This window comes from Podarcis erhardii, assembly GCF_964252035.2.
Source record: "Podarcis erhardii genome assembly, chromosome: 12".
Lineage (NCBI taxonomy): Eukaryota > Metazoa > Chordata > Lepidosauria > Squamata > Lacertidae > Podarcis > Podarcis erhardii.
Genome location: NC_138513.1, coordinates 37,252,146 through 37,278,416, shown reverse-complemented (window position 1 = coordinate 37,278,416; position 26,271 = coordinate 37,252,146). Strand labels below are relative to the sequence as shown.

The window sequence follows — 26,271 nt, the reverse complement described above, 5'->3', positions numbered from 1 at the left end:
AGTTTGGTCAAACTCATGCTGGTAGCTTCAAGAACACTGTCCAGCCATCTCGTCCTCTGACGTCCCCTTCTCCTTGTGCCCTCCATCTTTCCCAACATCAGGGTCTTTTCCAGGGAGTCTTCTCTTCTCATGAGGTGGCCAAAGTATTGGAGCCTCAGCTTCAGGATCTGTCCTTCCAGTGAGCACTCAGGGCTGATTTCCTTCAGAATGGAGAGGTTTGATCCTTCTTGCAGTCCATGGGACTCTCAAGAGTCTTCTCCAGCACCATAATTCAAAAGCATCAATTCTTCGGTGATCAACCTTCCATACACCACTACTGGGTCCAGCTCTCACTTCCATACATCACTACTGGGAAAATCATAGCTTTTACTATAGGGACCTGAGGTATACAGTATCTTTATTCCCCTTGTTCCTGCTATGGCACACCACTCTCCGCTTCTCCCCTGCGGGGGGGGGGTAGGGAGAGGGGGCGCCATTTTGTGGTTCGCCTCAGGCGGCAAAATGTCCCGGGCTGCTAATACCCCCCCCCCCCCACTTTTATTGCTTTTCTTCACAGCTCAAAGCAATGAGCCAACGGCAGCCTCTGCTGCGCATGCGCAGAACGGCGGCGGGGAGGAGGAGAGGAGCGAGTGACGACGCCTGCGTGACGCCGCCTGCCTTAAAGCGCCGCGCTTCGGAGGCGTGCGTCCTCCGGCCCTCCCTCCGTCTGTGGCTCCTGGCCGTCAGCGTGACGGCGTCGGCCCCGCCCCCTCGCGGACCTCCCGGCGGTTCAGGTGTCTCGCGCGCAGAGGCCCGAGTCCCACAGGCAGCCCGGCGCTTTGGCGAGCGCTCGCTTCGCCCCGCGTGAGGCGATGGGGGCCGCGTCTCTTCCAGCGGGACAGCGAGGAGGAGTAAGGTGAGCTTGTCGGGCTCTGAGATTTCGGAGGAGAGTGCTGGGGGCTCTGAGAGTGGGGAGGACTTTCTGCTTCCTCGAACGTCTGAACGGCTCGACACGCGTCAAGTCCCGCCGAGCGCTCCCACGTAAGCTGGTGTGCAGTGATTTCCTCACAGTGTTTGGGTTGGGGGAAAGAAGAAGCGCTGGGGTTTGGTTTGGTTTCGTTTGGTGTCCCCTCACCTTCGTCGTCGCTGAGGTAAAGCAACGGGACCGGCGTTTCGCGGGAGGTTCGCGCGGTTTCGAAGTGACTTAGGCCTGCTTCACCCGTTGGGATGAAGGGGGGCTCTCGTCTGTGGCGTGTAGGGGTGCCGAGTTGAAATAAAATATGGGGGGCAGGAAAGCCCCATCCCACATAATCGCATGACTGAATGGCAGTGCCTATCGACTTTGGGGAGGCCACCCCCCTTTAAATATTTTATTGGGGGGTGGGGGGTGCAAAGGGACCGCAGTCCCTAGGAGTTGGCCCCTACAGTGGCGTGTTAGTAAAGCCGGGCGCTGCCCTGCCTTGGGAATAAGATAATGGGGTCCTGAGCATCATATCTGGAACCTTTTGCTGTGGTAGCCTGGCAGCAGGTGGTTCTTAAGCTCCCTTTCCATCTTAAGATCTGATATGCACTCATCAATGTGCTTACTTGCAAGCAAGCCTCGTTGAACTTGAACGGACCAACTGGATCACTCGGTTGGTTAGAGTGGCCTCAGGTTGTGAGTTCGATCCCCGTACGGGACAGCTGCCTGTTCCTGCATTGCAAGGGGTTGGACTAGATGGTCCTTAGGGACCCCTTTCCAACTTTTACAATTCTGTTATTGTTGTGACCGGAATTGAACTGCTAACAGGATGGTTGGCAACAAACGTAGCATAATGACAAATGAAGGCCGTAGGCTGCATTTCCCCCTGTATTTAGATCAATTTTATTAAAGGTTTTTGACAAAGAGGAAAAAACAAACAAAAATGGTTAAGTATCTACAAATACTGTATGAGGCTGCCGGCATAGTTTTGTATCTCCTAAAGTGATGGTCATTGGCATGTAAAAGTTCTGAATCTCTAGGCACCTGTCTGATCCTTCACATGCTTACCTCATGCTGTACTTTTGTAAACATCAGCTGTGCTGTTAAAATGTACCTTTTTGTTCAGCCAATCAGAGTGTGTTATGGCACTTTGCCAATTCATAGAGGTTACTCTCCCTTTTCCGCAAGAAACTTAAGTAGCTAGCTTTGTCCTGAGTCTGCAGTTTTTATGGTAACCTTTGTGTGTCATGCACTGTACAGCCTTCAAAAGGTGGCTAATCATTTGTCTATAGTGTGATCTGCTGTATCTCAAATTTCCATTTGGCATGGTCTTGATTCCTACCCCCATCCTGCTCCTTTTCTGCACACAATAAGGTTTTAAAAGCTTGGGCAGATTGTGTGTGGCTTTCCAAGAAATGCTTTAAAACCATTCAGATTTTCTAAGTTTTGGCATTATGTAGTTCTGAAGAATAGGGATTCTGTGCATGTATCTAAGCAATCAGAATTATGTCGACTTTCTATGTGCATTTGAAGTAGCTTTACACCATAACTTAAGATATTTAAATTGTGTTCTTGGGAAACCTGCTAATATGTGTTTGTGCCTAACACTAAACCATGGTTTAGCACTACCTGGACAATCTCTGGTGAGACTGAGAAAAGCACTGGGCTTGAGTGCTCCTCCATTTCTTTATACTCTGCTGCTGGGAAGAGGATCCCTGCTGAATTTTATTTTGCTTTCAAATACAGTGGTACCTCGGGTTAAGAACATAATTCGTTCTGGAGGTCCGTTCTTAACCTGAAACTGTTCTTAACCTGAAGCACCACTTTAGCTAATGGGGCCTGCCACTGCTGCTGCACGATTTCTGTTCTCATCCTGAAGCAAAGTTCTTAACCCGAGGTACTATTTCTAGGTTAGCGGAGTCTGTAACCTGAAGCGTCTGTAACCCGAGGTACCACTGTAATGTTGGCTTGTCAACCAGTAATCCTCACTTACAACAAAAACTGGTAAGGTTCAAAGCAAACCACCTTCAAATCATGGTTTATGAAGCTGGCTTAACTAAGCAGTTTGTTTTAAGCCATATTCCAGATTTGTACAAGTTGAAAAGTCAATGTTATCTGCACAGAAATCCTCTGAGCCACATAGAAGGGGAGAGGGATTTTTGCTTGGGCTCACAGCAGCTCATCCATGTAGCACTAAACCATTGTTTAGCGTTATATATCCCCAAACATAAGGGATAGGCTGGAGCAAATATTAACATGGTTAAAGCAGTCTTCACATAATAGAGCTTCCCTTGATCTGGACTCTGGACTTCTGTTGATGCTGCATAGAATAGCTTTAGCTATAAGTAATAGTACCACTCTGTTCTGCCTTTGTTAGACCACACCTGGAGTACTGTGTCTAGTTCTGGGTGCTACAGTTTAATAAGGATACTGACAAGCTGGGACATGTGCAGAGGAGGGCAACCAATATGATCAAGGGTCTGGAAACCAAGCCATATGAGGAACAGTTGAGAGTTTGGGGTATGCTTACCCTGGAAAAGAAGAGACTGAGAGGATATATGATAGCCATCTTCAAATCTCTAAAGGGCTGTCACATGGTAGATGGTGCAAGCTTGTTCTCTCCTGCTCCGGAGGGTAGGACGCGAACCAATGGCTTCAAGCTTCCTTGATAGGTTTTAAGCAGAGGTTGGATGGCCATCTGTCATGGATGCTTTAGAGGGGATTCCTGCATTGCAGGGCATTAGACTATATGACCCTTGGGTCCCTTTCCATTTACAGTTATCTGATTCTATGCTCCAGATGGTGGAATTGCCCTGAACTGATGAGTTCAGATTACACAAAAAAAAAGGTTATGACTGACCATCACAAATAGCTTCCTGATGGTACAAACTGTTTGACAGTGGTTGTCTTGTAAGGTTGTGGACTCTCCTTTGTTAAGGGTTTTAAGCAGTGGTTGGATAACCAGGGATGCTATAGTAATAGGTTTCTTGTATTAGCAAGGGGTTGGTGACGCTTGAGGTCCCTTGCAACTCCTTGATTACATTTAAAATCAAGATTAACACAGAGCTCTACTTAATGTCAATGAATAATCTGAGGGATTTTCATATACAGTATTTTAAACATTTTTTTATTTTGTGTACAAGTGTGTGTCTCTTATAAAGACTGGTATTTGAAAAAACTGGAAGTGGTTATTATAAGTTGCTTTTGCCTGCAATATATAGTTAAACTTTTTTTCTGCTCTTCTGTGGTCTCCAGGCAACAGGTTCCTGTAACATTTTTAATTGTATCCTGGAAAACGTGTAAATTACTACCCAGCAGCCAACCCAGCTAGTACTGGTGCAATACATGTTAGTTGTGACTGTTGCATGCGCCTTTCAGATAGTACCCATGATGAGCAGCACTCCTCTTTTCCTCAGTTGATTTTATTTTATTTATAAGAAAGGATGTATGAGTGCCCACATATTTGCTTGTATCTCTCCCTGTCAGTAATGCCTTTACTATTCAAGAATATGTTTTATTTCTCTTAAAGTTTCCTTCAGGATGAAATTGACTAGAACAGCATCTCTTTGTAATCTGATTTATAGTCGGCGTGCTCTTACCATTGTATTGGGGCCCAGGAAAGGCGCTCTAATTAAAAATTAGTACTGTATAGAAATTATCAGGCTTTTGTGTTTACTTGCTTACACAAACTTTTAATTAGTTTGTCCCTTTTTAAGCGACTTGTGTCACAACAACATTAAAGTGGTTGTTCCTGCTACTGTTTAGTGTCACTGGTGAACATTTTTACGTAAAACCAGATTGTAATTTCACAGTCAAATTCTGTTGCTTAAAGTATAGGCAAAATGAAAGTAAACATATACAAAACTAAATGCATTAATTACATGTTTAATATGTTTTATTTGCTTAAAGAAATTTAGAGGCAATCTGGAATCAAGATTAAAAGAATTGAGATGTTTTGCCGTTGGGGGACTGTGAGGAGGTAAGGCAGCTCTATTCCTACACTTTTAATTGTAGCATATAAATGATTACATCTGCTTTTGGCTTGATTTCTGGGAGTTTTAAAATTTTAGTTTTAGGAATTGTAAATTAGAAGTAGGATTGTAAATTGGAAGATCTATTGGTCAAAACTATAGAGGTAAATGTACTTCTTCATCATCATCATCATCGAGTAGGCCATTCATACACAGGAAGAATGTGTACTTGTACATTTAAGACAGCACCAGATTGCAAGTAGTAGCCAGAAATTCATCTACAGTTTTGTGTTGCTTATTGGACTGATGTGATAGTTCTGAGTACATGCTTATATAATTCTAAATTTATTAGTACTGTTACAAGTATTATCCACATAGCTACCTCTTATCGCATAGCCCAATCCTTATTTAAATAGTCCCAGAATTCTCCCATCTCTATTGCAATTTACCTTTAAGCATTTTGTGGTCTCTTAGGCTGCTTAACCTACTCTTCATCTTTATTTCTTAGGTTATGTCTCAATAAATTACCATTGCAGCATGTTATCCAGGCAAGAGCTTTATCAGGGGCTGATGCTGTCAATGCTCTGCGGCCATTCTATTTTGCAGTGCATCCAGATTTCTTTGGCCAGCATCCCAGAGAAAGGGTAAATATATTTTTCTCCAGTGGTTTAGGCTGCAATCCTAAACACCTACCATGACATCATGTAATGGTTCTAGGGGTTGCTCGTGCGTAAAATCGGCACCACACCTGGCTGGGTTGCCTGAGTGAACCCTTTCTGTCCGGACAGCCACTCACCCGTGGCTGTCTCATTCGCTGGCAGAATCCGTCAGTGGGCGTTTCTTGAACTTCTTCCAGCAAAGAAGCTCTTTGACGCCTAGTCTCCGCCTACTCTCCCTGCACGGAAGCCTTCTGCGCAAGGAGGGTGTGGGCAGTGGAGGACCCTTACTCTCCCCGCTGGTCTCCGGCGAGGAGTCATGGAGCCACCTCGCCGATTCCCCCATCTGCCCCCCTTCTCCACTGGTGCTACGCTGATTTCCTTCCCCAGAAGATGGGCTGCTTCTCTCCCTCCCGGGACGCTCTCCGGAATCCCTCTGGAGCCCTCCCTCTCCCCCTGGCTCCGATGGCAGTTCCCTGACAAATCATCAACATCATCATTATTATTTTTTAAAAATTGTATGCCACCCTTCATCTGAAGATTACAGGGCAGTTCACAACATAAAAATAGAAAATGAGAACAGTATGGAGACTGAGCTCCATTTAACTCAGTGGGACTTCTGAATTGATAGATACTGTTAGATATTTGTATTATAGACAAACTCTAATACAGTCATGCCTTGGATCCCGAACGCCTTGCGAGTTGAACGTTTTGGATCCTGAATGCCGCAAACCTGGGAATGTTCCAATTTGCTAACCTTCTTTGGAACCCGAACGTCAGGTGCAGCTTCCAATTGGCTGCAGGAGCTTCCGAACGTTTTGGAAGTTGAACGGACTTCTGGAACGGATTCCGTTCTCCTTCCAAGCTACCACTGTATATCACTTAAAATATTTTTTAGAATTGTTGTGAAGATGAACTTAGTGGATAAAACTTGAAGTAGAAATGCTGCTGTTAGGAATCGACAGGGCTAATTTCCCAGTAAAAAGAGATGCATAAAAACCTGATGAAATCTGCATCATTCCCTCTTGCCCTAAAATATTAGGAGTCCTTATGTACTAAGGCATTATGGTAGCTGGGTCATTACTAATCTGTTTGACACTTTTAAAATGCACACACTGTTTTCATAGTGATTTTCATAATATGTTCCAGAGAACCCTAGGGTCCCTTGGAAGCTTATGATGGCTCCTCTGTGAGAACATTTTATAACCCACCCTCTATCCAAAGTTTCAGGGTGGAGCACACAAATCCAGAAGATAAAACAATAATTATCTTAAAACATGTGACAGTTATTATAAAATTAGACTGTGAGATTAACAGTTACTAAAAGCTTGAGTAAATATGCCAATTTTACCCTGGCACCAGGTGGGCCTCAGAGGAAAGGCAGTGGACTCAAGATGGTGAACATGACTCCCCCTTCACCACTTTTTTCAGCTATCTGTGTTAGGTTAGGCTGAAAAGCTGCCTGGCACAAGGTAACTCATGGCAGAACAGGGATTTTTTGAACCTGAGTTTCCTCAGTCTTAGTAAACTACACACATTTCCATATAAATACACTGTGAATCAAAAGTTGTTGTGAACAGACACTGTTAATGTATGTGTATTTGCTTTAACCTGGGCCATATTCAAAACTTGAGTAATTCTTTTTCTTGTAATTATTTTCAGGAGATCAATGAAAATTCTTTGAAGAGATTAAATGGTTATTTGGAGAATCTCCAAAAACCGGGTTTCAGGTCTTTAAAACCAACTCGGCTCACTTTTTACGTACGCGAGAAAGAACAAAATCCTTCCAATGTTCAAGAACCATTTGGCTCCTCAGGTATTTTAGACATTTTGGGTCCCACCCACCCCCCTTACAAAATAAAATGCTTTTGAGTACTTGAAATTTTGTCATTAAAATTTCTAGCCGTTAAGCACTGGGTTGTTGTTTTTTCTAAGAAGCCTCTTAAACAGAGTTTAATTAGATTTAGCCACCAGATTTGTTTCTTTGTGTATCTGTCAGAGCTGCCCCAAGGTCCCAGCTCACAGAGGACCAACGCCAGGTCGTCGTTATGTACAAAAGTCTTTATTAAAGTTCAGTTTCCATTTCAAAGCCGCAGCGCGCAGCTCTACGTCTTAAACCCTAGACCGTCGAAGTTCCATCTGAATCTCCTCCCCCTTGACACCAGTTTAAGATTCTAGCCCTGCTCCACCTCTTCCTCTGCTCTCTCCTCCGCTGGGTCCTCCTGCCCGCTGAGGCATTCCCCTTTCTGGACTCTTCTGACGCTGAGTCTCCTGACTCCTCCCCCTGCCTCTGGCGGGCTTTAGGACCTGGTTCCCAATCCTCGTTCTCTGCTGTCCCGTGCGCCTGTACATTTGAACTTGGCTCTCGCGCCAACCCAGTGACCTTCCTCCTGACCTAGTTACAGATAGGTAGCCGTGTTGGTCTGCCATAGTCAAAACAAAACAAATTCCTTCCAGTAGCACCTTAAAGACCAACTAAGTCAGTTCTTGGTATGAGCTTTCGTGTGCATGCACACTTCTTCAGATACACTGAAACAGAAGTTTCCAGACCCTTCTATATAGTCTATATAGACCCTTCTATATGACTATATAGAAGGGTCTGGAAACTTCTGTTTCAGTGTATCTGAAGAAGTGTGCATGCACACGAAAGCTCATACCAAGAACTGACTTAGTTGGTCTTTAAGGTGCTACTGGAAGGAATTTGTTTCGTTCTTCCTCCTCACCGTTACACTGCTTCTATCACTGCTTCCCTCTTCCGGGATGCTGGCTGGACCTGACCTCCCCTCCGTTGCCTGACTCTCCGATGGAGGCGTGGTCAGCCCTGACTCATCTTCCCTCCCTGCTGGGGGAGACGCTGACCCCGATATCTGGGACTCTTCCCCCCCACTACGCTCTGGTGGGGAAGCTGGTCCTGATCTCCAACTGCTGCTCTGGGAGTCCCCGCTGGCCCCTTGCTTCTGGAGTGTCCCCCTTGGGACCCCCCTTGCCCTGGCCACCGGCGCCCCCTTCTGTGAATCTTCCGATTCGCTGGAGAGGCTCATGGAATCTCTCGGGCCACTGTCATCTTCTCCTACGCTGCCCTCCGATTCTTCCCCTTCGCTCTCCCTTTCCTCCCTTCCCTGTGCTTCTGCTCCTGAGCCCCTGACAGTATCCCTATTAAAATTATGGTTTCCCTCACTTGGCCAAAATATAGTGTATAAAACTGCTTAATGTAGACGGGAGGATTTTTTCCGAAAATTAAAGCTGCACTTTTGAAAATTCATGTAGCCTCTAGATCAAAAAGATGTTGAGTTTTTTATTTGAAAATATTAACTATTTCTCGCTTTACTATATCCTGTTCTAGAAGTTATTAGCACAATGACCTGAGAATTAATTATGAATAATCACTTTTAACAAGTTCTTTTATTTACCATCTAATACGTAGTAATCTTCAATTGTTGGAGCAGGGTGCTGTGATAATAGACAAATACACTGATGTTTCTGTGTCTTAGTATCATGCATACCTGCCCATAGCACTTCACAGCTATTGGTTTATATTTCAGTGTTGTTGTTGTTGTTTTATTAGAGTCCCGTAGTGCACTTCATCCAAAAATAGCATTAGGAAAAGCCTTCACAGTGGAGCCTGTTCATATCAATCTTGGAGCATGGGGACTTAATCTGCTGAGTCCAGGAGCACTGTCAGTTGAAATCAAATCAGCTAATAACAGTAGTACTACAATTTAATGAAGTTGACTAGGAGATTAATCCATGCAAGCCATGGTTTGCATTATCTTTGGTAAGGCAAGCATAAGGAAATGCATTCTGTTAAATACTGCCTTGTTCTGGGTTTGCATTTTGTAGGATTTCGAGCAGTCAGTTTCACCTTGCGCACCAGGGACCTACTAAGCACAGTACTGGACATCCTGAACTCCTGTAACTTATCTACGGAGCATGTCCAAATTCTGAATGGCAAAGTGGCAACTCCGTCTAGCCAGTCAGCAGAAAGAATCTTCCACAGGCCTATCAAATGGGACAAGACTTACTACTCTTTTACTGGATTCAAGGATCCTGAGGAAGAACTTGAACAGGCTCAAAGGATGGAAACTACACTAAGGTACTGACCTTAGTGACATCACCTTCCTCAATTTCAGAGTCTTAAGAGGCCTTTTCAGGATTTTGAACCAATTGATTTTTCACCAGGAGATGTCACAGGTAGAAGTTGGCAACTTCTACTTGCAAAGCATATGATTTATCCCAAACACATATTTTAGACTTGAATGGTTAATTTTTAAAACATTTGAGTAGGGAAGTGTTGAATTTGGAACTCCTACCAGGCATACAAGCATGCTATGTGAATGGACTTCAGCTTGCACAATGGAAGTTCAGTTTCCGCTGCTCTCCCACTGCAGCCCCCAGCTCCCCATGCTCCCAAAATCTACCCCACAGGTTCCCCAACTAGGAAATAGATGGATGTGGGAAAGTAGTATTCGTGAAATAGACTTTGACTTGACCATCACAATTTGAATTGGTTATCTACTGATAACGACATGCTTTTTCCATCCCTGAGAGTACATACAGAAATTTGCATGCATAATTCTAGAATGACAGCCACACTCTTTAACTTTATATAGTTGTCACTACGTTGCCATCAGTCCTCCTAACTGTTCACAGGCTGACAATACGGGTTTCCATGAAAATGTTCCTTCCTCCAAAGTATTTACTGCCAGGAATGTTGGCAGTTTTTTTTTTTTTTTTAAATAAATATTTATTAAGGTTTTTAAATATAAATGCACACATAATAAACAGTCTTACTTCTTTCACAACAATTTCGTCACTTCTTTGGACTCCCTCACGTCTCCCGCTCCCATTTACATCGTTAAAAAAAAAATTTTTTTCCAAACAAATTATCAACTTGTTTACAATCTCATGTCCACTCATTCACATATAATCTAGCGCTTCTTCCAAAAAATTTTATATTTTCTTTAGTCTCACTTATCATCAAATTTAAATCTAGTTTAGTGGTGACCAGTTTTTGATAATCTAGCATCCTTCTTAACATTCAACCAAATTACAATGTTTTTGTAGATACATCTTGAATTTCTCCCAGTCTTCCTCCAACTTCTCTTCTCCCAGATCACGGATTCTGCCGGTCATCTCGGCCAGTTGCATATAGTCCATCAGCTGCATCTGCCACTCTTCCAGTGTGGGTAGATCTTGAGTTTTCCAGTTTTTTGCGATGAGAATCCTTGCTGCCGTTGTTGCATACATGAAAAATGTTCGATCCTTCTTTAACACCTTCTGGCCGACAATGCCCAGAAGGAAGGCCTCTGGTTTCTTTGTGAAGGTATACTTAAATACCTTTTTCAGCTCATTATATATCATTTCCCAGAAGACCTTCACCTTAGGGCATGTCCACCAGAGGTGAAAGAATGTTCCTTCATTTTCTTTACATTTCCAACATTTATTATCAGACGAATGGTATATTTTGGCAAGTTTAACTGGGGTCATGTACCATCTATATATCATTTTCATAACATTTTCCTTCAGAGCATTACATGCGGTGAAGTTCAGCCCAGTGGTCCACAACCTTTCCCAGTCCTCAAACATAATGTTATGCCCCATGTCCTGTGCCCATTTTATCATAGCCGATTTAACCATTTCGTCTTGTGTATTCCACTTTAGCAGCAAGTTATACATTCTAGATAATACCTTGGTCTTTGGTTCTAACAATTCTGTTTCTAACTTCGATTTCTCCACCTGGAACCCTAACTTTTTGTCATTTTTAAAAACTTCTTTAATCTGAGCATAATGTAACCAGTCTCGCACCTTATCCTTCATTTTCTCCAAACTCTGCAATTTCCAATTGTCTCCATCTTTTTCTAATATTTCCCAATATTTTGGCCATTTGGCCTCCATATTGGGTCTTTTTCGGGCCTTAGCCTCCAGAGGTGAAAGCCACCTTGGAGTTTTATTTTCCAATAAGTCTTTATATTTTGTCCAGACATTAAACACTGCTTTCCTGACAATATGGTTCTTGAAGGCCTTATTGATCTTAACTTTGTCATACCATAAATATGCATGCCAACCAAAAGCATTGTTAAAACCTTCCAGGTCCAACACGTCAGTGTCTTCGAGAAGTAGCCAGTCTTTTAGCCAGCAAAAAGCTGTGGCTTCATAGTACAACTTTAAGTCTGGCAGGGCAAAGCCCCCTCTTTCTTTCGCATCTGTTAATATCTTAAACTTAATTCTGGGCTTTTTGCCCTGCCAGACAAATTTAGATATATCTTTCTGCCACTTCCGGAAGCACTCCGTTTTGTCCACAATCTGTAATGTTTGAAACAAAAACAGCATTTTTGGCAATACATTCATCTTAATAGCAGCAATTCGGCCTAACAAAGAAAGCTTCAATTTTGTCCAACTATCCAAGTCTCTCTTAATTTCAGACCAACATTTTTCATAGTTATCCTTGAATAGACTCAGGTTTTTTGCTGTTATGTTTACCCCTAGGTACTTTACCTTTTTAACCATAGTTAATTCTGTTTCTCTCTGAAACCGTTCTGACTCTATATCTGTCAAGTTTTTTCCCAACACTTTGGTTTTCTGTTTGTTTAATTTAAATCCCGCCACCCGACCAAAGTCCTGTATCAATTGTAATACTCTTTTCGTACTAGATTCTGGCTCCTGCAGGGTCAAAACTAGGTCATCTGCAAAAGCTTTAAGTTTGTATTGTTTCGCTCCGACCTGAATCCCTTCCACCAACCGGTCCCCTCTGATCATATTCAAGAGCACCTCCAGAACCGAGATAAATAACAGAGGGGAAATCGGGCAGCCTTGTCGTGTTCCTTTTTCAATTTTGAACTCTTCTGTAACCACATTGTTAACTATCAGTTTGGCCTTTTGTTCTGAATATATTGCATCAATCCCATTTTCAAACCCCCGTCCCACTCCCATTTCTTTCAAATTTCCCTTCATGAATTTCCAAGAAATATTATCAAAGGCCTTCTCCGCATCTATAAAAATTAACACTGCTTTTGTATTTATGTCTGTTTGCAAAAGTTCCAAAATGTCAATAATGTTCCTAGTGTTAGCAAACATATGTCTACCTGGGAGAAAGCCTGCCTGGTCTTTATGAATTACTTCATTAAGAGGAATGTTGGCAGTTTTGAAGAGCACCATAGGGAGGCTAGCCATTGTTGAATGAAAGCCAGACACAACTTTTAATCAACAAACCCATAGAAATTCTTCGTTCGGGATACAACTGCAAGTCATTCTCCAAGTATGGATCTTTATGTAGCCAAAAAGGCAGCATTCACACTCGAGGTGGACAAATCAGCAGGATTAGGGGAACCTGCAGGGGTTTGCAGAAATATAACAGATATTTCACAGGGAGGGAAACAAAACAACCCAGTGAAGACTAAGCATGCTAAATTGGTACTGAATGCCCAAATACCTTGAGAGAGAGAAAACGGGGAGGTGGAATGGTACATCCTGGAAGAGGGTGTGGCTGGCTGTGTGCTAGATAAATATTAATTGAAAGCTCAGTCAGTAGAACATGAGACACTTAATCTCAGGGTCATGGGTTTGAGCCCCACATTGAGCCAAATATTCCTGCATTGCAGGGGGTTGGACTAGATGACCCACAAGGTCCCTTCCAACAATTAGTTCTATGATTCCATAATTTTAAGAAGGTTCCTGATGTGCTCTCACACTTTTTCTGATACATGAGCACTTTAAATCGCTGCTTAAAGTTTATCGTTAATCCTCTTCCCCAATTACTGTGTTTTTAAATCTCTTTGTGATCCATGTTGTTTTTCTAGTTCTTGGTTAGATAGTAATGAACAAAGTGCAGAAAAGAAGCTGAAGAATAGCTTACCACTCAGGAAAGAGCTAGACCGTTTGAAAGGTGAACTTTCTCAACAGCTACACCTCTCTGATATCAGGTAACAAATTAACTTAAGCTGTGTGAAAAAGCAATGGTTTTTATTTTTTTCAAGATTAAGGGTGGAACAGAGCAATACTGCTGGTATGTGATAGACTCCAGCAAATGTATTTCAAATGTACCAGAAATGTGTGCTTACAATGCTAGTCCAAGTGTTACAATGGTCACTGCAATTTTATTCTTAGTTTAGTTGCATTTTTAAGCAACTGCATCCAGTGCATCAATGTTTTAATACCCTCCCACACAATTGTTTCAACAGTAAAAAATAGTTAAGAACACAAAAAAGCAAATATATTTAAAAAAAACTAGATTAAGAGCTATATAGGCATCCATGGCAGTCACCCATTCATCCAAATTGTCAAAGTTTCTATTTGAGTTATAGATCAAGTTCTTAATGCTCAAAGCTGCTTGTCTGCTAATGACAAATAATAATGTCTTTCATTGACAAGCTCTGTCACTCTTTTGTTATCTAAGTTGCTGTGCAATTTAAAACGAGTGAAACATGCTGGTGTTGGTTTGGGTTTTTTAGATGGCAGAGGAGCTGGGGTATTGCCCATCGGTGCAGCCAGCTACACAGTCTAAGTCGGTTAGCTCAACAAAGCCCAGAAGCGCTAAGGAATGCTAAAGGTACATTCTTTTGCAGCCGTTTTCTTTCTTTCACTTGTCAACGATATTATGCTGCTCTTTAAAGAAAATTCTGAATCTTTTAAGCTGGTGCAAGTTGGTCTCCTGCTTTCCTTCTTAGCAGAATGTGGGGTGCTGTGTTTGAGCTTTAAAGCCCTAAATGATTCAGATCCTACATGTCTCCAAGATTGCCTTGACAGAGGCTAAAGCTATTACTGGCTACTAGGCACGATTGCTATATGCTACTTCATCTGTCAAAGGTAGTTTATTCTAGACACAAGCTGCAGAGGGATTGCAGGTGGGGAGAACGCCATTTGAATCAGGACCCACTTGCAAGCTTTCCTGTTGGAGAGCACCATTGCCTTTGGAATTATCCAGCAGAGCTCTTTGTATGTTCTTATCCTACCCTGATCTCTGTGATAACTCAAAGCACCCATATGAGATTATGTTGGTGTTAACTCATAGGGTTTACTTATGTATGTGGGTGCCAGGAGTTCAGGCGGGCCTAGAGAGAGATGCCTAGTGGAGGGTGGCCTAAAAGAGACCTTAGATCTGTAGCAGGGGATCCACAGGGAACCTTTTGGAATCCCTAGACGAATCCCCTTTGTTGTCAGTCAACCCCACCCTCCAAAAAGCTCAGCTGTGAATAGTGACTAAAAAAATGCCTCCCCTTTTCAATAGGCCGCACAGTGATATTTACAGACCGTTCAGGCATGAGTGCAACAGGCCATGTTATGCTAGGAACTATGGATGTTCACCACCACTGGACCAAAGTAAGAACTGGTAACTAAATTATATATTTTTTTATTTTAAAAAATGTTGCCTTTTCCAGCCTGTTTTAATATGTATGTGGAGTGCAAAAAGTTAAGTGGGCAAAGATTTGGAACCTCCTTGTTTCTGGTTGACACAACCTGTCACTGAATTCTTAAGGAGAGTTTGTGGTGTCTTGTCACCTTGCTGCTGGAAAGTGGAGTTACAACATTGTATGTGCGTACAGTAATTGACTCTTTCTCTAGTGCCTTAATGTCTAAAACAACTAACTCACAACTCTAAAAGATAACTTATAAAGCTATATTTTGGTTCTAGTTAAGGATTACATGAATGCATTTTTTTAAAGCCTTCCTGCAGTTCTGATGGCTCTGTACAGTGGTGCCTCGCAAGACGAAATTAATCCGTTCCGCGATTCTCTTCGTCTAGCGGTTTTTTCGTCTTGCGAAGCAAGCCCATTGACAGCTTAGCGGATTAGCGCTATTAGCGGTCTAGCGGCTTTTAGCGATCAGCTGAGAAGCGGCTTATCAGCGGAACAGCTGATAAGCGGCTTAGCGCTTAGGGAAAGGGCAAAAAAAAGCGGGGGGGAAACCGCGGGAACTCGCAATATTTTTTCGTCTTGCGAGGCAACCCCATAGAGAAATTCATTTAGCGAAGCGCCTCCAAAACGGAAAACCCTTTCGTCTAGCGGGTTTTCCGTCTTGCGAGGCGTTCGTATTGCGGGGCACCACTGTAATATATTGAGCTAGTGCAGGCCTAACTCATGAGCTCCCTCCTCCCACCCCTCTCTGCCTTAAGGGATATGTTGGTACAGTCTTTTATTTAAAGCAGCCATTTGGCAAGGAATTACGTGTAGGCGAGTGAGGAAGCTTCCTAGGAAAGGAGAAAGTGCTTTGTTCCTACCCTAGATAGCTAAGCAGGTTGTCAGAGGATTCCATCCCACTCTGCTAGCCCCTAGGGAGCTAGTGAAATGTTATGCAGGCTAGTAGTCTGTGTGAGCTTATTTATGAGGTTGTGTCAGAGCCACTTTGACTCTAGCTAATACTAACCAGAGTTCCTATTTACAATTTAATGCTTTTGTTTAAAAAATAGCTGTGCACTTAAACCTTTTCTGGGGTTAAAATCTGAAGTGAATAAATGGTGCCCCTGGGTTATCAGCTGTATTTTATTTAGATTATTGTGATCTTACTGTTTTATTATTGTATACAGTACTACCTTTTGAAAGATTGTAATAGGCAATGTATGAATTCTTTTACAAATGAAAATTTGTAAAAACTGAAACGGCATTAACAGATGAGAACAAACCGAAATACATCAAAATGGAAATACAGGATGAGTCACCTGACAAGGCTGTAAAAACGTTAAATCGTTTTCATAAGATTTGCTGAAATTACAAAATCCTTAAATTGGTGCTTAAAACGCCTCACAGATATTTCCAACTTGATTTCATTAGGTAGAAAGTTCAAGTCTCAAGCTGGGAGCTTATCATTTTCCATTAACAGTAACTCTCTGCTGATAAAGAGTTTCTAAAACGTACATTTGGACAGTTGGGTGGGAGTTGGTTGTGTTTGATCATGTCACCCACTTAAATAAACCTTTTAATTTGTGCAGATTTTTGAGAGATTGCCAAGCTACTCTGCACTTCAGAAAAAAGTGCTGCTTTTGGAGGATCGCATAAGCCATATTTTGGGAGGCATACAAGTCGGATACGTTGAAGAGCTTCAACCGATGCTGATGCTTGAAGAGTATTACTCTGTCCTGGACAGCTTTTACAATCGGGTGCGCAACAGCAGGCTCCCATTTCACCCTCACAGCCTGCGTGGGTTGCAAATGATTCTAGAAAGGTGTGCATTTACGAAGATGAAGACGATGATGATATCTATTAACCTGCTGCTTGTTGTACCAAAGTGTCTCAAAGTGACTTGCGTAATAAATATAGAAATTGGCAAAATGTTAAAACCAAGTAGTAAAACAAGACCCTAATGTAGGTATGATTTTATTATACAAGAAACAAATCCTACCCACCCCACTTAAAAGGATGAGCGCAACAAAGAGGCCACAGATATAGCTAGTTACCCTCTCAACTAAAGGCAAAAGGCTTGAGTAAATAAAAATCTCGTTGCCTGGTGCCTAAAACAGATGGTGATGGTGCCAAGCATGCCTCCCTGGGGAGAGAACTCCACAAGTGGGGAGCCATCAATAAAAAGGGCCGTTCTTGGGTTACTACCTTCCACACACTCCTCAGAGGGCAGCCTGAGAAGGGTCTCAGATGACAAGTGCTGGGTTGGGTTGGTTCATGTACGGAGAAGCGGTCCTTGAGTTAATTGGAGACCTGAGCCACACAAGACTTTATAGGTTAAAACCAGGACTTTGAACGGAGCCTAGAAACTACCTGGCAGCCAGTGCGGTTGTGCCAGAGTTGTTACATGTTAAACCATCTTGCCCTGGCAGGCAATCTGGCCACTGAATTTTGCACTAGCTGCAATTTCTGAACTGTCTTCAAAGCATTGTGCATTACAGTAATGAGGGCTGGCCCACTCATGTGGCAATGTGAGGCAACTGCCTTGGGCAGAAGGATCCACAAGGGCGGCAGATCTGGCCTCTAAGGCAGAGGTTTTGAACCTTTTTGAGTCCATGGCTCCCTTAACAAACCACATTCCATTTGTGGCAACCCGGGGGGCTCAGGAGCCCAGTTATGTCACCCCTTCCCTGCCAAGCTGGCAGCTTCTCACCCTTTTTTGAGCACGCTCCCTTGTGGAGTGTTCCCTCCACAGCCTCCTCTACCCTTTCCTTGGGAGTCCTCTGGGCAGCCGCTGCTGCAACAAACAGTTGTCCAAGCCTTTGGGAGGCAGAGACAGGAGAGGGGATCAGAGGAGAGAGGGAAGGAAAGAGGCAGAGAGGCTAGTGCTGCCCAGGGCACCCCTAACCATCATTCAAGGCACCCCAGGGTGCCATGGCACACTGGTTGAAAGCTACTGCTCGAAGGAATATTGTCTGCAGTGGCAGCAACAGCTGCAGAGCATTCTTTGGAGGCAGCTCCATTTTTTTTTAAGAGTTCCAGCAAATTACAGACCAGTTAGATTTAATATATGTTCCAGGAAACACTGATGAAAAGTATCATTAAATAGAGAATTATGAAGCATCTCAAAGAAGCAGAATCAGCATGGCTTCTGCAATGGTAACTCTGGTCTGTCTAACGTTTTAGCATTATTTAAGAGTACCAATAAGCATGTGCATATGGGTGATCCAATAAATAAGGACTTATCTTCTTGGGTTAAGTTTCTATATTGTGAATATTACTTTAAGCAAAAACCTTCCATACAAAAAGGACCACCAGCTGTTTTGCACTATCCTTAATGTACTGTCCCTGTTTTATTACAGTGACAGGTATGCACCATATCTGCATGAACTAGGGCACTTCATCATCCCAACAACCTGTGATCCAGCAGCACTCCAGTGGTTTATGATCACTAAAGCACAACAAGCACGAGAGAAACTGAAAAGAAAGGAAGAGTAAGTGCTTCTTAAAGCTCAGTGCTACTGCTCCGTTCTGTGCTTGACATCTTGGGAGGTTTCCAAGGAGATTGATGGGGAGGAGCCAACACTTAAAAGTGTGTAAAAAGTGTAGTTCAACTTACAAATCTACTAGCGTCCTCCACTATATAACAGTGTGTTGCTTCAGGAAGTTGTGAAAAACCTCTTGCCTAGTTTGCCCTGCTATTAAATGCTGTGCTCTAGGTTCTCATCTGGATGTGTTAGCACAAATATACATACAACTAAACACCATGGTGAGCGGGGAGCATGAGAGAGGGTTGAGGACCTAGTTTTTACCTGGCCTTAGTGCCAGCCAGTCGCTAACTAGTTCAGTTGCCGCCCTTTCCTGGCCCTAGCTAGGAATTTGGAAAAGGGTATGATAACTGAGACAAAACCCATGGAATACTCCTTTATTCCTATCTCCCCCACAGCTGGGTACAAGATTAGTAAAGGTAAAGGGACCCCTGACCATTAGGTCCAGTCGTGGCCGACTCTGGGGTTGCGGCGCTCATCTTGCTTTATTGGCCGAGGGAGCCAGCGTACAGCGTACAGGGTCATGTGGCCAGCATGACTGAGCCGCTTCTGGCGAACCAGAGCAGCGCACAGAAACTCCGTTTACCTTCCCGCCGGAGCGGTACCTATTTATCTACTTGCACTTTGACGTGCTTTCAAACTGCTAGCCATCCATTAAACTGATTATTTGCAGTTTGGGAAGCACTGGAGGTGGGGAGGGGGGTAAAATATGGGTCTCTTGTAGCGGAACGGATATTTCCAAAAGCTGAAGCACAAGAACCAATTCTGTATTTTCTCCCCTTCACATTTATAACTTTGGAATGGGGGTTTATGTTTATTATTTCAGGTCAATGGTGTTAGAGAAGAAACTGATCAAGGCTTCAGCTGAGAAATTTCGTCTCCAAAGGCTGTACAAAGAGCCCAGCGTTTCCTGCGTACAGATGATCCATTCTTGCAATAGACTGCTGGAGGGGGAATCGCTTCCCAACTTGCAAGGCATGCATCTCTGCATTTCTCATTTCTATTCTGTGATGCAGGATGGAGACCTCTGTATTCCTTGGAACTGGAAACACTGAAGGCACCAACTGAGTAAACTTGACCAGTCCAATATTTTCCTAGGAAGCAACTGAACAATCGGAACTACTTAGACTAAATTATTGAGATGCTCGTTTTTTATGCCAGTATTCTACAAGTAATCCAAGATGCTTCCTTGGTTTTCAGCTGCTGCTAAAGCAACAAACTACTAAGTCAGTTTGTTTATGCAGTCTCACAAAAGGCTGAGTGGTTCCTATGTGAAGTCCGGGATATGTCTGCTTCAGGGTGATCACTGAAAGGATCTGTTGAGGGACAAGATGTGCAAAACTTGGATGAAATCTAAAGAAGACAAAGGCATGTGGGTTTTTATATATTCAAAATCTGTTAGTACATCCTCCAATATAGATGAACAGTATGGATTTTAATATATAAGAAATTGTACTTAGAGAATTGAATTTGGCCTTGAAGCTTATCTCTAGCACAGATCCCCCCCCCCCGCCCCCACTGTTGGGACTATAAAATCCTGAAGAATGGATATTTTTCAGACGTTGCCAATATTCTAGTTGAGTATTTGTACATAAAGCATACGGCAGAGTATTTATTTTGCAGAAGTACAGTACAGGTTGTTTTGACAAAATTTTATAAATGTCTATGGAAAACCTTTACCCGTTAGCATTGCACTTTCACCTCTTTTTTTTTAGATGAAATTTACAAAATAACTTACTGTGTTGCACATTGATTTGTAAACTGTCCTCTTTTCAGCCATGAGACTGGTGTGTGATTCTCTCCAGGTGCACTTACAGCTTATTCCAGCCAAAGCATTGTACATGTCCACACAGAAACAGCCTGTGCACACTACTAGGTGCTGTGGGCAATCTACCCATAAGACACGGGGGCCCCTAAGCTCCACAGGATACCCCTGTGTCAAAAGCAGGAAGTTTATTTATGCAGAGTGGGGAAACCTACTCTGCATGAAATCCCTAATGTTTGAAAAGTCAGATCCCTGAAATAAGCACCTTAAAAGACATGTCTTGCCGTCTTCAGACGCAAAAGATGCATGCAAACTGTACCAAATGAGAGTATTAGTGTGAGGAAGAGTATTGAGAAAACTAATTTGCCATGAGATTGTCTACCAAGTACTTGGTTTCATCTCATTGGGGTAAAATGCAGCACTGTGTTTTTTTTCTCTTTAAATTTTTCAAAAAATATACTTTCGTTTTTATGTGTTTATAATGTATGACTAACTCAATGAAATCTCTCAACAGGGAAAGGAAGAGGTGTTAACACTTTTGTTAGTGCGAGTAGTGGAACACCTTTCGTTTCCGTGGAAGCTGATGGCATTCATATTCCCAAATAATGATCCCTAAGCTTCTGGGTACATATTTGAGTGCTGCTGGATGTCATTAGTCTGAAAGTTCTGTTGTCCTGTGTCAGTATTTTTAAACTACTCCTGATGAGATGTCAGTGTTGTTCTTCAGAAATAAAACAGTCCTAAACTTGCATGACTAATGTTATTTACGGTTTAATTGTTTTGATGAAAGGGGTTGATAAAAGGCCTGTGCAGTGTTACCCACTTAGTCCAGTGAGTCTTATCAACATTTCTCTTCTCCTGGGCCTTTGACTGATTGTTTAATCAGCCTATGGCCCTTTGAATGTGTTTGGAAGAACGGGATTATTGAGGGTTTTTTGTTTGCTACGCATTTTGTCTTTTCATTTTGTATTTGTGACCTTTTGCCCTGTGACCTTCAGATGAAGGGCAATGTACAAATTAAATAAATAAATAGCCATAGATGGCACCCAGTCAGCAGCTCAGTACATACCCTATGTTTGCCGCATGGCTGGGACTGGAAAAATAAAAGGGGTGTGTGTCTACATTACATTTGGTAGGTCACAATATGCCCTGCCTTACATGTTCATATATAACTGAGCCTTCCTGTTGTTGTCCATATGGAATAACAAAACATGTAGCTATCCTATTCCTAATATGAGAAGAGAATAGTGTGAACATTATATTTGCAAACTAGTTCCAAGCCTTGCCAGTAGGGGGCAGACTTTCCAAAATAATCCTGAAAATCAGAGTTAGGAGCAAAAGCATGGAGCCCAGCTAAAAACAAAAAGTTTCTCCACTGTTACCTATATTCTGTTCTATGCTCTCAACCCCAAGGTAAGAAGAGCAAAGTTCTTTACTGTTCCACCATGGAATATTGAAGAACAATCAAGTATTGGGGTTCAGTGTCCTTAGGAAATAGCTGAGCTACCAGTGCTGTCATCTGGAACAATCTTTCTATACTGAAAAGTGCTCTCGAAAAGAATATAATTACAATTGGGATTGTTACGGCATTTGTACTGTCTCGTGTCACAGGACGTATATTCTGGCCAATCTTTGATGTAAATATTGTAGCCGAAAGCTCTGGGTTGTTATGCTACTTAGGGTTAAAAGGCTTAAAATACAGGAAGATACCTTCTAGCGAGCCACACCACTGGTTCATCTAAGCTCAATATTGGCTATATGGACCAGCTGTGACTCTCCAAGGTTTGACAGAGGACACCTACCTGGAGATCCTGGGGATAAAATCATACAATTGTAGAGTTGGAAAGGGACCACAAGTATCATCTAGTCCAACCCTCTGCAATGCAGGAATCTTTTGCTCAACATGAGGCTCAAACTCATGACCTTGAGATTAAGAGTCTCATCCTCTACTGACTGAGCTATCCCAGCAGCTAGAACCTGCCATCTCTCTGCAAAGCAAATACTCTACATTTGAGCTATAGTCCTTCCTCCTAAGTATTAGGAGTATCGCAGGTTCGATAATGACCCATTCTACAAGTTAGTCAAGGGGAGAATGATTGGTACGGTCCTAAAGAGTGCAGGTTGCTTATACATACATTCCAGTTCTCAAATGGCACTTTTAGTGTATTTTTTTTAATAATAATAAAAAAAAACACCCTTAGAGTTACACTATGAGATTAATTACGTGATTAATAATGCTTGCAGACACCCTGCTGGCTAGGCAATTCTCAGCGAGCAGAATGCAAAATGTTCCATGGCATTATTTCCCAATGTGCTGGATGCATAGCTTTGCAGCATTTATTATAGAGCTGAGTAGGGGAGACACCCTCAAGGGAAAACAAAAACTAGATCTGTCTCAGGTTATTATAAACTGAGAATTGATGGGCATTCCCAGTAGCTTGTTGCTAAGCAGCCAGTAGATGCAGTTGCCCATAACTCTAGTTTTCTTTAAATAAAGTGTGTTCATCTGCAAGCATAACTATGCTCTTGTCACACTCCTGTCTTTCACTTCAGATGGGGCAGGGAGTCTTAATACTATTTTCGGGTATTTGGGCCAGTTTTTAATTGCCTGATACGGGTACAGTATTTCTTGGGTCACCTGCGACATAAGGGGAATGTGTGCATCAAAAAAGGTAAAGGTAAAGGTAAAGGGACCCCTGACCATTAGGTCCAGTTGTGACTGACTCTGGGGTTGCGGTGCTCATCTCACTTTATTGGCTGAGGGAGCCAGCGTACAGCTTCCGGGTTATGTGGCCAGCATGACTAAGCCACTTCTGGCGAACCAGAACAGCGCATGGAAACGCCGTTTACCTTCCCGCCAGTGCGGTACCTATTTATTTACTTGCACTTTGACGTGTTTTCAAACTGCTAGGTTGGCAGGAGCAGGGACTGAGCAACAGGAGCTCACCCCGTCGTGGGGATTCGAACCGCCGACCTTCTGATCAGCAAGTCCTAGGCTCTGTGGTTTAACCCACAGCACCACCCATGTGCATCAAAACACCCCAAAATTAAGCTTGTATATGTTCTAAACACTGAAGCATTCGTGCTATATCATTGTATATTTTGTGCTCTTGGTCTGTTAAAGACCAGAGGAGATGAGCTGTTCCTTATAGAGTTTCATGGCTGCAGAGGAGTCTTACAAGTTGGGGAAATACATTTTTCCCATGAGTTATTAGCCATGGGTGGTTAAGACTTCCAAACATTTTCTACCTGGATATTAGGTATTAACAGCCTTTACCAGTAGCAGAAATATTTTTACAGCAGCCACATAGTGGAAGTTCTTCATTTGCACTCTAGCTCTGTGATTATGTGGATATGTCTAGTCCAGCAAAGAACCATAGAATCACAGAGTTGGAAAAGACCCCCGAGGGTCATCTAGTCCAACCCCCAGGAATCTTTTGCCCAATGTGGGACTCGACCCCACAACCCTGAGGTTAAGAGTCTTCTGTTCTACCGACTGAGCACACCCATGGCACCCAATGGTGCCTGTGGCCAGTTGCATTCCACATAGCAATGGTAATAATCAGGAAAGCAAATAGAGGGTGGGAGAAAGAGAGAAGAAGAATCACATTTGCACAGCAACAACTCAAAGGAATATTTTTACCTTATGGGCATGGGCAGTCTGCTTGGTGCTCTCCATATATTGTTGGACTCCAACTCCTATCAACCCCAGCCAGCGTGGCCAATGTTCAGCAATGATGGGAGGAGTCAAATAATATCGGAATACTCACACACTGGCTACCTATGGTCTGAATAGAGTTGTAATCCATGCAACGGTCACCTCCAGGCTTGACTACTGTAATTCGCTCTATGCGGGGGTGCCCTTGAAGCTGTCCCAGAAACTCCAGCAGGTGCAGAATGCTGCAGCAAGGCTCCTCACGGGGTCTCTGCCATGGGAGCATATTCACCCAGTGCTTTTCCAGCTGCACTGGCTCCCGGTGGAGTACAGGCTCAGACTTAAGGTGCTGGTTTTGATCTTTAAAGCCCTTCACGGCCTAGGACCCTCGTACCTATTGAGACCGCCTCTCCCGGTATGCCCCACGGAGAGCCTCAAGGTCCATAAATAGCAATACCCTAGTGGTCCCAGGCCCTAAGGAAGTTAGATTAGCCTCAACCAGAGCTAGGGCCTTTTCAACACTGGCTCCGGCCTGGTGGAACGCTCTGCCTCATGAGACCAGGGCCCTGCAGGATCTGATTTCTTTCCGCAGGGCCTGTAAGACAGAGTTGTTCCACCTGGCCTTTGGCTTGGAGCCAATTTGATTCCCTCCCCCTCTTTCTTTTTTCTTTCTCCTCCTGTGATGAGGCTGCATTTTAATATTTTAATGTTTCAATATTTTAATGTTGTATTTTAATCTTGTTTTTAAATTGTATTCGTTCAACTTGTTTTTATTATTGCTTGTTAGCCGCCCTGAGCCCGGCCTTGGCTGGGGAGGGCGGGGTATAAAAAATATTATTATTATTATTATTATTATTATTATTATTATTATTATGAAGAAGAAGAAGAAGAAGAAGAAGAAGAAGAAGAAGAAGAAGAAGAAGATGGCCCTGTAAATCTGCCTGGATGAAAGATAATCTGAAAGCCACGGTTGCTCTGCATTCTTACGTGCAATAACCAAACGCAAGCACTATTTAGAAGACATCTGGAGGGCACCCCTGGACCTTTCTTGCGCAAACCAGTCAAAATCAAGGCCAATAAGTATAATCTCAATATGCCCTTGCTGTGTCTTTAATTTCTCATGTGTAAATCAGTAGTGGTAGTGGCCTAAAAGGGATGTGAGGTCAGGCAGGCTGAAGGACACCCTGAAACTGCTATATAAATATTGGGTGCAACTATTCATGGGACATGGTTATTCTATCTCTACATGCCCCCCCCCCTATTTAAATAAATCGAGAGATTATGGGAAGGATAAAAAGAGACTCCCAAGGAGCTAACCTGTGCCTCTGAATCAAGTCTATCGTTTCTGATGCAGCTGGAGCTTGTTTCAAGGAGCGCCGCTTGTGTACCTCATTAACAATGGGGTTACAGTGGGCTAGAAAATTTGAGAGAGCCTAGCATGCCAGGGTCAGCTGCCCTTGCTTCCTCGCTCCTCCTCCACCCATGTGCCTAAAAATAGAGATAATCAGGTTTCAAAGAGGAAAAGGAATGGAAAGGTCAAGTGTCATGACCCCAGCTGTATTCCAACACTGCTTTTCTCTCCAACTCTGTTTTCCTTAGCTGGGCCTCCCCATCCTCCAGCAAGCAGCAACAGCAGCAGCAGCCCCTTTTAAGAGGAGCGAAGCCATCTCTACAGCGTGATCTTGGTGCTATTCATGATCATCGATTGTCTTTGACTGTTTTACAACCCCCATCCCTTCACCATCTTCCTGCCTGCTACTCTTGGACTACTTATCCTTTACACACACACGCACACACACACGCACACACACACACACAAAATCCCTAATTATAAAGTGTAATTTATTAGGCCAATTACGGAGTCAACAAAGCCATAATTGCTGCAGCTCAAGTGCCTTGGAGCCAGATGTGAAATGCAGTTTTTTGGGGGGACAACAGGCCCAGCATTGTAAGTCTGAAGTGGCACTTCTGCTTTTAACTCCTTGAGTATTGCATTTTCCGCACACAAACCTTTAGCAGGGTAGGGAAGGGGTTTTATTCCACCCCCGTCTTGAGCCATCTGCAGAATGCATTTTTAACCTTTGTAAACCGCTTAACCGGATGAAACATCTAAGCGGTGCACATTAAAACTGTACATAAAAGTCAGAAGTTAAAAACACGTTGACCTAAAAAAAAAAAAAAAGGTCAAAAACCCAGTAGTTAAAATATACATAATTTGTTTAAAAAAACAAAACTACCCATTAAATTGTATGTCGAACTTCCCTATCTGCATAGGTTTGCATAAGCAAAAATGTTTCGGGCAGACACCTAGAACAGCAGAGCAAAGGTGCCTACTTCAATATCAATAGGCTGTTATTTTCTTTTACATTAAATTCAAGGGGGTGATTTAAAGGCCACTGAACATAAA

General features: G+C 43.0%; 1 protein-coding gene and 1 long non-coding RNA gene across 4 annotated transcripts; one reads left to right on the top strand and one right to left on the bottom strand.

Moving 5' to 3' along the window:
* The first annotated feature begins 792 nt into the window (after window positions 1-792).
* TCAIM (T cell activation inhibitor, mitochondrial) lies at window positions 793-20,958 on the top strand. Of its 3 annotated transcripts, none has more exons than XR_014161534.1 (12): window positions 793-895; window positions 4,850-4,919; window positions 5,420-5,555; window positions 7,230-7,383; window positions 9,408-9,660; window positions 13,364-13,486; window positions 14,015-14,112; window positions 14,791-14,882; window positions 16,489-16,721; window positions 18,259-18,390; window positions 19,271-19,812; window positions 20,724-20,958. XR_014161534.1 is itself a non-coding variant. In XM_081882243.1 (12 exons), the coding sequence occupies exons 2-12, from the start codon at window positions 4,891-4,893 to the stop codon at window positions 19,668-19,670; spliced, it is 1,425 nt and encodes a 474-aa protein (XP_081738369.1). In that variant the 5' UTR covers window positions 793-895; window positions 4,850-4,890; the 3' UTR covers window positions 19,671-20,958. The 3 variants fall into 3 exon arrangements, 2 of the variants coding, with proteins under 2 accessions (XP_081738369.1, XP_081738368.1); XM_081882243.1 differs by having other exon boundaries at window positions 19,271-19,419; window positions 19,645-20,958; XM_081882242.1 differs by having other exon boundaries at window positions 19,271-20,958.
* On the bottom strand, window positions 14,924-16,482 carry LOC309325804. The gene is made up of 2 exons (XR_014150025.1): window positions 15,606-16,482; window positions 14,924-15,246 (listed from the first exon to the last, which is right to left on the bottom strand). It is a non-coding gene; the product is annotated as an uncharacterized lncRNA (long non-coding RNA).
* Window positions 20,959-26,271: the final 5,313 nt, after the last annotated feature.

Excerpts from the sequence above, each read along its gene's own strand:
- TCAIM (XM_081882242.1), top strand. The coding sequence starts at position 4,891 with ATGTTTTGCCGTTGGGGGACTGTGAGGAG. Across the intron at positions 7,384-9,407 it reads AGAACCATTTGGCTCCTCAG|GATTTCGAGCAGTCAGTTTC; the intron begins GTATTTTAGACA and ends TGCATTTTGTAG. Across the intron at positions 9,661-13,363 it reads AGGATGGAAACTACACTAAG|TTCTTGGTTAGATAGTAATG; the intron begins GTACTGACCTTA and ends TTGTTTTTCTAG.